General features: G+C 49.5%; 1 protein-coding gene across 1 annotated transcript; it reads right to left on the bottom strand.

Annotated features, from left to right (window-relative positions):
- Positions 1-328: 328 nt before the first annotated feature.
- Positions 329-2,935, bottom strand: Actl8 (actin like 8). The gene is made up of 3 exons (XM_057784156.1): positions 2,707-2,935; positions 654-792; positions 329-449 (listed from the first exon to the last, which is right to left on the bottom strand). Exons 1-3 carry the CDS (start codon positions 2,933-2,935, stop codon positions 329-331), a joined length of 489 nt encoding a protein of 162 aa, XP_057640139.1.
- Between the last annotated feature and the right edge of the window lie 7,127 nt (positions 2,936-10,062).

Raw genomic sequence — 10,062 nt, 5'->3', positions numbered from 1 at the left:
TGACACTTGTCCCCTTCCTTGAGTCAAATCCCTTCCTTGATACATGACAAAACCCACAGAATCTAACCGATCCCTCAGAGTTCAAAAGCCACAAATGTCACCCTTCAGTCCTTGAAGTTAATCCATCTGCTCCCATGTGACAAAACTGAGTCCCTAGAGCCAGCAGGCAGGTCACAGGCTCCTGCTTTCAATGTACTTCCCCTGCCCCCAGGTCATCTACTGGGGGCCTATAAGGAGAGAAGTGGGCTACGACAGGTCCACCCAGCCACACATCACAGTTCCTCCTGCTGCTGCTGCATGCTCTGATTGTGTCATGGGAGACGACCCTCTAACATAGCTCGTTGTACAGGCTCTCAGTGAAACCAGGATACACACCGTTCTCTCCACAGGCTACCACACGAGATGAGAGCATCTGGTGCTTGGGGACCCTCAAAGGCCTCCAAGAGAATCTATTACAGCATGGAAGATGCAGAGACCCAGCGTTCTGAATGCCCACAGACTGAGGAGCATCTCAGGATTGGGGGGCATGACCTGCAGGCAGTCAAGCTCCATACAGGTGCCATCTTGTAGGAGTACTCACCCTGGTGACTGTATGGCTGTATACAGAAGTCCTATGATGTGCCTGCATCCCGTCTGGCACATAGCATATGTACGCCTGTACCCCAGCAGCGCCATTCATCAGGTACAGGTTGGAGGAGCCATGGGTCCCAGGGAACAGGCTCTTTGAAAGATAGACCAGAAGCTCCTGCCTGGTGAACTCCAATGTCTTCCTGTAGGACAGCAGGGGACAACCTAGACAGAAGAGTTGACACATAAGTCAGGCCAAAGACAGAGTCCAGACCGTGCCATTTAGCATGCCCAAGGAATACAGGGCCATCTCCAACTGGTTGCAGAAGCAGCAAGGACATGTTTAGTGACTCTGTCTGTATCTCCTGAGACCAAACTACACACTTGGCTCCCACAAGAGCAGTTGGGTTTGTGGGGAACAGTCTCAGAATACCAGGGACCACTGGACATAGAGCTGTGGGGTTTGCAATGTGGAGATAAGGTATGGAAGGGCTCTAGAACATCCCCAACAGGAGTTGAAGTTCTCCTCAGAGCTTGTCTGACCCAGGGATCAGAAGACTCTTTGGGTGATGATTGGGAAGACCTGTTGTCCAGGCCCTGTGTGTATTCAGGAGATGTAACCAAGTGGGGTACAGCAAAGGCCATATATGCAGAGTGCAGTGCCACCTTGGCTTGAAGAAGACATCCAAAAAGGAAATGGTATGAAGGAGTCACCACTGTGCCAAAAAGTAGAGGAAGAAAGAAGGGAGCCTGCCTAGATGCCAAGCCTTGCTCCTTTCTTTAGATACCTGCTTCATAAATGCCAAGACAGAACTGCAATGCTGACATTTCCAAGTTTGGCAAACTCACTGGTCCCATTTTTAAACCCAGTTAGTCCCCTTCCCACGCCCCCAGCTGGGGTGTGACCCTGAGTCCTGACATGTGGAGGTGAAGACATTGCCCAGCTCCCTCAGGCACAGAAGTACGCCCAGGCCTGGGTCTGATCCCTCTCACTCTTCTGCTCTTGGGGCCAATGGCCATATCCTCACTCCCAACCCTGACTCTCACCAATCACATCCCCGCTGTGCTCAACCCACACAGCCATCTTTATCTACTGGCAAATAGAAACTCAGATATGGGTTCCCTGGTGAGTGGCTCTGCAGAAGCTCCCAGGCCACAGGTTGACACCATCCTCTACTGCACTCCACTTTATCCTTCAGGGACGGTCTTTCACTGAATGTGGAGCTCATCAGCTGGCTAGAGTGGGTGGCTGTCAAGCCCCAAGGATCCTCTGGCCATGGCCCCCAGCAATGGGATTATAGACCCCCAGGCATAATGCAGTTATGCCTGGCTTTCCTCGTGGGTATTGGGAATCCAAGCTCACGCCTTCATGCTTGCTCAGCAAAGCTCTTTACTGACTGAGCTGTCTTCCCAGTCACTAGAATGAGAGCTCTTGGCCTGGGAGCACAGGTGGAATCTCTATCTCCCCTGGCAGGGCTCTTCCCAATGGGCATTCTGTTCAGTGTCTGTCCCTAAAATCCTAGCCCTGGGCATGAAGAAAGGATATGAAACTCACCTGAAACATGGTATGTAAGCAGCAAAAGTCACACCCATCCCCCAATACCAGCTGCTCCCCCTACAGAGGGCTCACCTCCAGGGTCTTCTGGCAGCCCTTGGGCACACTCAATTGGAACTCAGAGACCAGCAGAGAACAGCCTCTCTGGTCCTCTCTGTACCTCATCAAAGCAAATGGTCAGAAATGACTGGACATGTGAAGCACAATTAAAAACTCAGGGACAGATATTGGGGTTCAACTTGGGGGTCAGAAAAGCAAAATAGCCAGCCACTGGCTCTTACTTCTACCTCAGTCCAAAATGGTGATCCTGCCTCCAGGAATCTCAGAATGAGACTGATCCTGAGAGCTGTCTCCTCCCATATTATAATCCTCTCTAGGACTCGGATTAAATGCATGCACCACTGGGATTAAAGGCATGCACCACCCGGTTTCTATGGCAACTTGTATGGCTACTGGGATTAAATGTATATGTCACACTGCCTGGTCTGTAAGGCTGACCAGTGGGGCTGTTTTAATCTCTAATCTTCAGGCAAGCTTTTCTTATCAAAATACAAAAGAAATGCCACTATAGATGTGATTGACACCCTCCCAGATCATGACATGGTCAAGCTGCATGGAGTAACTGAAGGTTTCATGGTAGAGCATGCCAATGCCCAGTTGAGGGCTCTTTGAGGCCTCACTGGAGCCTGGGTTCTCTGCACAAGGCAAACAGTTCACAATGCTCTGAACAACTGCCCATGGCTCATTCCAGTGGGACAGGCTGGCTTTCAGGAAGCCAGACCCACGGTCAATGATGAGGGTCCTTGTGGCCATGATGGAGGAAGTGGTGAGTGAAGGGTATTCCTTGGGGTTGCCCAGGGTGCCTGAAAAATCAGCACTCCTGTGGAGAATGGGGAAGGCAGGCATTCATGGAGTCCTTCTAGATCATGCCAGGCTGCTTCATGCCCTCCACCCCAGACTCATACTTCAAGCTTCATCGCAGGCTTGTCTATCCCAGAGGCCCCCTGTACAGGCCTGATCTGTGCTGCCCACACCAGGCCTGCCCTCCGGGCTCTTTCCTCACACTGCATACATGTCTATCATGCCACCCTCATATTGGCTCCACACCAGGCCTGCCCTCTGGGCTCTTTCCTCACATTGTATACATGTCTATCATGCCACCCTCATATTGGCTCCACACCAGCAAAGCCTGAGGCACATCGTCTTTGCAGATTCCACAAGAAGCTAGCACCATCTGTCTGACCACAGGACAAGGGACACCTGAAATAGCAACCTGGATGATGGCTTCATAGTGACATCAGCCTGGGGACTACTACCCCCAACAAAGATATCATAGCAACACCAACTTGAGGAACAATCACCCTCAATGAAGACATCATAGTGACAGCAGCAGCCAGGCAAGTAGCTCTGGTGATGATGAACAGGAGGAGGGAGAAGAGGAGGAGGCATGGGAGGAAGATGAGAAGGAAGAGGACCATAAGGAGAAAGATAAGAAAAGGAAGAGGGAGAGAAAGAGAAGAAATGGGAGGAAGAGATGGAGAAGAAGGAAAGGAAGGAAGGAGGAGGAAGAGATGGAGGAAAAAAGAAGGAAGAGAAGGAGAAATGGGAAGAAAGGAGGAAGAAGAGATGGGGAAGGAGAAAGGGGAGGAAGAGAAGGAGGAAGAAGAGATGGGGAAGGAGAAAGGAAAGTAGAAGAAAGGGAAGGAAGAGATGGAGGAGAAAGGGAAAGAAGAAAAGGAAGAAGAAGAGATGGAGAAGAATATGGTGTAGAATGGAGAAAGAAGAGGTGCTATGGAGGAGGAAGAAGGGAAAGGGGAGTAGGGAGAGGGTAAAGAGCAGAGGGCAAGAAGGAGGAGTGAGGGGAGGGGGAGCTACAACTACTACCCCCGGAGTCCTTTCTCCATATCCAATATTAGGAGGAACATTCTAGTATGTGCTAGTCAAAATCATTCGCGTGACTTCGCATGTTTTACCTGACCAGTGAACTAGTTTCTACCACAGTCTGCTAAGCAGCTGCCATCATATTTGCTTTACAGAAGGGACATGGAGCCATGGTGGGATTAAAGTGAATTTCCCAAATCAGAGTCAAGATTAAGCCCAAACCAGACTCTGAAAGCCAGGCAGGAGAGGATGAGGCTTTGTGTCAGACTGGATAACTGGCCCTCTTCAGTAAGCTGGATGGCAAGCAACCTGTGCCCAAGCACTGGATGGCAAGCAACCTGTGCCCAAGAGGTCACAGCAGCCTGGTTTCCAGGATTGCAGTAGAAATGCAGGGACTGGTCAGGGTGGGATCTGAGGAAAGAGGGCCGCACAGCCCTCCTTGCCCTTGACATCCACCTCCCAAGGGCTGAGACTGAAGATATTTGCCAAGACACCTAGCTATAGAGCAGTTCTCAAGTGAATTTTATTCTATGTTACCTACGAAGGCAGGTTGGCAATATGGCTGCTGGTAGAATATACACCATGTGGACATAGGGCCTGGCGTCTGGATCCCCAGCACATTAAGAAGAACCAGGGTATAGAAGTGCATATCTTTAGTGGCTACTCTGGGGAAGTGAAGTAGAAGGATCCTTAGAACTTACTGGACAGCCAGTCTAGCCAAATTGGTGAGCTCCTAGAATAGTGGGGAAACCCTGCTTTGGCGGGGGGTGAGCAATTGTAGAAGACATTCCATGTTGACCTCGGGCCTCATGTATATACACATGCACACACATGAATCCTTGTACATACACACAACTAGTTAAGAGAGACCAGAGTGGGGATGGGGGTACCCATGGAAGGAATAAAGACATGAACAGTGACTTAAGCTTGAACACAGGCATTCCCACAGGCAACACTGTATCGACGTAAATGAATACAGACAGATTATAAAAATATATACACCTTTAATGAGGAAATAGACTTACAGGACCACAGGTTCCCGCGGAGAACAGGAAAGCAGAGAAAAAGGGCTGCTGGGACCACGCCCGGCAGATTTATCAGTAAACATTAGCCCGAGGCGAACACACCCCCCAGTGGGTGGGGCTTATCCCTACACAACACCTCTAGGGAGCCAAGACAGCAGAGAGCTGGACTCCAGACCGTCATCTACCAGCTACAGTCTGCTTCCTTCCCAGAAGTTGTCACCTCTGCCAATCATTGCCTAACACAGGAGCCACTGTCAGGCCCTGGCCGGTGGCTCCTGCTGTCCCCACCCTCAGGTAGACAGGAGGCTTCACTGCCACTAATGAGCTCTGACATCAGAGGCAGAGCCAGGAGGAAGACACAGGACAGTCTGTCTTCACCTACTGGCAGACTGAGTGATGGAATCCTACATGGAATCATTCATGATGGCAGATGACGGGGTGCCAGGGTGACATTCCAGATGACTTCTGCATTGCCACCCTCTCCTAAAAAGCAGTAGTAGGGTGCTTGATAACTGCTCCCCCAGCCTGGCACATGGGTTCCTAGGAGAGCATGCAGAGTGAGCACTGCCTCAGCTGTCAATCAAAATCCTTTCAAGGGCACTAGCCAGGCAGATAGAGGGAACTGGGAGCTCAAAGCCAGCTTTGGCTATATAGCAAATTTGAATCCTGGACTACATGAAACTATCTCAAAAACAAACAAAAAGTGCTTGATGGGGTAGACAGGGGCATGAGGCATCCAGGCTGGTGGTCCCACCAGTCCAGCCTGAGAAAACAATAAGAAGATTCAGCACCAAGGACAGGAACGAATCCACATCTTGACACATGGTTTTTAAGTGCCCACTCCAATAACATCAGGCGATTGATACCTGGGGACCCACGAAGTAAAGCCTGGGGGTGGGGGGGGCAGAAAGAGTAGACTTCATGGATACAGGTGTTACCACAAAATGCCTCTCTGCAAAGTGATATCTGAACAGACTTGAAACAGCTTTCTGTGTCAAAGGAACAATAAGGGAAAGGCATAAGGGGTTGAAGAAACTGTGTTCCAGGACAGCCTGAGGCCACAGTGTGAGGAGCATTGATGATGTAGCAGGGCCTGAGATCCTCTAAAGGAGCCAGCAGTGGGAACCAATGGGGAGTGAGCAAAGGTCTGACTACAGAGCCACAGTTTACTGAAGCCAACAGAACAGATGGGGCAGAGCAGAAGTGGATGGCAGGGTGTGTAGGGAGGGTGATCTCAGCTCGTGACTGTACCCTGAGGTCACTGATGGTGGCTGAGGTCAGTGATGGTGGAGGTGGCCTACTGGGTAAGCACTTGCTGTGTAAGCACGAGGACCTGAGTTCAAATGCCCAGGTGCCCTATAGAAAGGCGAGCATGGTCACATGTGCAAATGTAACCTAAGCACTGCGAAGTGTGGAGACAGGAGGGTCACTGAACCCGAGTGGCCACCATCTTAGCTCTAGGTTCAGTGAGAGATGCTGTTGTGGGGGTAATGCGAAGAGTGACAGGCCAGGATGCAGGATGTCTTCTGATCTTCATGTGCACACACAGGTGCACACAACCCAAAGAAAGCAAATTGTTAAAATCACAAGATCATTTAACCGCATGCAGATGCCTGAAAGTCCTATCGAGCAGCCAAATTCTGCTCTTTGAAAAGACCAACGAAACAGATGCATCTCTAGCAGAATCAGAAAAGCGACAATAACACAGGGCTGGTGTGAGGACAAGTCCGCCAGCAGGAACATGACAGCCACAGCTCAGCCTACTTACCTGACAAACTTTTCACTTAACACTCCCAAACTCCAAGCCCAAGTGATTTCACCAGGTAATTTTCTACTAAACACTGAAAGAAGAAATAATACAGCTATCTCTGCCCTTATCCAGAAATCAGAAATGAAAGCAAACACCCTCACTATTTTGTAAGGTCATCATTATCCTGACCTAAACATAAAAGAAAAAAAAGAGGGGGAAATAAAGAAAACAATAGGTCAGGCTCTTCCATGAAGAGGTTATGAAAAATATCTGATAAAATGTTGGCAAATCCAGCAGTATAGAAAAGATGTAATATACAGTGCGTAAGGAGTTTATCTCAGAAACTTAAAGCTGGTTCAGTCTCCCAAAATCAATAGAAATCAACCCACCAACATGCTAGGGGGAAAAATCACATAACCATCCCAACAAATGCAAACAATCAATAAGTAAAATTCAAGATGTTGGGGATTTTCTTTACCCAATAACTAGAATCTACTAAAACTGAACAGCCAATATGTCTTGGTAGAAAAAGGAAGGTTTCCCTCCTCTGAATGGGAACAACATAAGAACTGAGCGCAGGGTCTCCCACACAGACCCCACAGAGGGTGCCCGTTGAGCTCCATACGGCTTTGGGCTTCTTGTCGTCATGTAAGTAAGTTCTCACCTGCCAGCACCTGTCGTGAGCATCAATGAAGCCAGGACACTGAGCTGAGTCACCCCACCCTTTGCTTCTAACCCTAACCCTAACCCAATGGAAGGTCAAACCATGCTATGGGATCCCTGCCCCACAAACCTCCCTCCTGACTTCCCCAGAATACCTCCACGAGGGACCCCTGCTAGGGAAAACAAGGCATGGTTAGCATCCCCAAGTCCCTTCAGCTAGCTAGCTAATGAAGGGCCAGAATATGAACCCAAGAGCCTGGATGCAAGGTCCACCTCTTAATGGAGTGAAACGAGGAGTAAAATTGCTTAGCTCCCAAGTTCTGCAACCTGTGACTGTGCTGAGTCACATGACCAAGAGAATAAAGCAGGCTTATAGGTGGCACAAAAGTTCCTAACCATCTTACTCAGAGAATCCCAGTGGAAGAGACTGGGCCAGGAACCAAAGAATGCAGGAAGTCTTTGGAAGCTGGGTCAGGTAAAGAAACATCTTCTCCACCCTACTCCCTCTCATGGGGAACAAAGCGGTGAGGCTCTAGGACCAAGACTTGCTAGGCCTCCGCTAGCAAGTCCTCTGAGGCCTCTTGGCCTTTTGTACTTACCGGAAGTGTTTAACTAAGTATTTTATCCTAAGACCAGACTGGATCCAGCTCCTAGCAAACCAGGAGCCAAGGTAAGGATCAGAGGCCATCCTGAGTGTCATAGTCCTCAGTGGAGAGCTGAGCGGACCCCACTCCCAGCCACTGGGAGCTCAAAACAGGGAATTCCTACTTGTGAAGGGCCAGGTGGAATGGGACTCCTGGAAGTATCTGCCTTCAAAGGGAGGAAAGAGAGGAGAAGAGTGGGGGTGGGGGATGGATGGGCATGCACACAAACATGCCATCAAATTTGCATGAGGGAATAGGTTTTAATTACTCTCTTCCTTAACCTCATTGTGCCTGAGGTGCTCCACCCTGACTCTCCATGGCAGGAAGGATGGATTGATTGTCTCCTGGCATTCAAAAACCCTGATTAATGTAAAACTAACCAGTCATTCTGAACTCTGGGGAATTAATCACTTAGATGTGGGAATTACTCAATAAACCGTTCAAACATGCAATAAACCAAGCCATTAAAAATTAATCGCTCGACATCCTGGCCGTGTAAACAGGGCTAATAAGAACCTGGCAGGCTCAGGAAAGAAGGTGGGGTGCACAGCCTTTAGCCAGCGGCTCCTGAGGCCAGAGCGGACACGCCGAAGTCAAAGGCACATGGTATAATCGGTAGGGCAGAGACATCTGGAAACCTGGCCCATGAAAGGCAAGTGAGGGACAGGAGGTCTCACTGAGCTTTGAGGAGGAGCTTAGTCAGTAGAATCCATGCTGAACCTGCAGTTGGTGGGAATGCAAACATGTACAGCCACAGCATGGCGATTCAACGACAAAAGAAAAAACTTAAAAAACAAATTGCTGTACAACCCAGCTCTACAGTCCAAAAGGAAGTCAGCTTACCACAGAAGCACAAGCACTTGCACATCCATGACCTTTGCTGCCCTTTTCACAACAGCCAGCAAATGGAACCAGCCTAGACAGCCATCAACAAACAGTTATAGAAATTACGGTATGTGTACACGATGGAATTTTATACAGCCATAAAGGAAAATGAAGTCACGTTAGCAGGCAAATGGATGCACTGGAGATCTTTACATGGAACAAGCCAGACCCAGAAAGACAAATGTCACCCATTCTCACAAGGTACGGAGGAGCATTGGAGAATGTGGTAAGGGAGCAAAAGGGGCGACCGGAACAAGGACGAGAGCCCAAGTCGGGAAGAGGGACCAATGAGAAGTCACTCCTCCTTGGGCCAGGGGAAGGAATCTTTGCCATTCCCATGAGTTTGGAGTATTGAGGTCCTTGACGTAGCCGTGTTCATGTCAATAAAACACATTTGCTCAGGACTTTATCCACTCCCCCACAGTGACACATGCACACACACACACACACACACACACACACAGGCAGAGCTGAACTCTGAACTTGAGCATTGCCAACCCCAAAGTCTAGATCTGAGCTAGAATTATCAGTTCCCATCCCTCCCTCATGGAGATCTTAGGCTGGGCTCAGCAATTTAAGAATGACAGTTGTGGCCTCACTCCCCTGTTCCCTGTAAACCCTAACAGACCTCGCTTGTTTGATTTGTTTTGATGGGGATGGGGGTGGGTGCACAAAGGCCATCAGGGTTCTTCACCTTACTCTTTGAGCCAGGGGCTGGAGCTCAGTCACTCAGAAAGGCTGGCCGACCAGCCAGCCAGCTTTAGGCATTCTCCCCTTCTGCCCTCCTCAGAGTGGGTTACAGAACCGCACCACTGTGTCCAGCACCCAGCTCTTTACAGATGCTGGGGGTCTGAACTCAGACCCTTGTGTTTGTATAGCAAGCACCTTACCTGCTGAGCCATCTCCCTAGCCCCTTGGTAGCATTTTTGAGACAGAGTCTCACTACATATCCCGGGCTGGCCTTGAACTCACAATCCTCTTGCTTCTTGCCTCCCAAATGCTGGGTTTTAAGGTGTGTGCCATCACACCCCATTTTCAGTCACAGCTATTTGAAAAACCCTTGTCTGGTGTGCTGAGAAGTGGCATGGGGAT

This window comes from Chionomys nivalis, chromosome 11 (genome assembly GCF_950005125.1).
Source record: "Chionomys nivalis chromosome 11, mChiNiv1.1, whole genome shotgun sequence".
Taxonomy (NCBI): Eukaryota; Metazoa; Chordata; class Mammalia; order Rodentia; family Cricetidae; genus Chionomys; species Chionomys nivalis.
The sequence above is the reverse complement of the archived record's forward strand: the minus strand, read 5'-3'. Positions and strand labels throughout refer to the sequence as shown.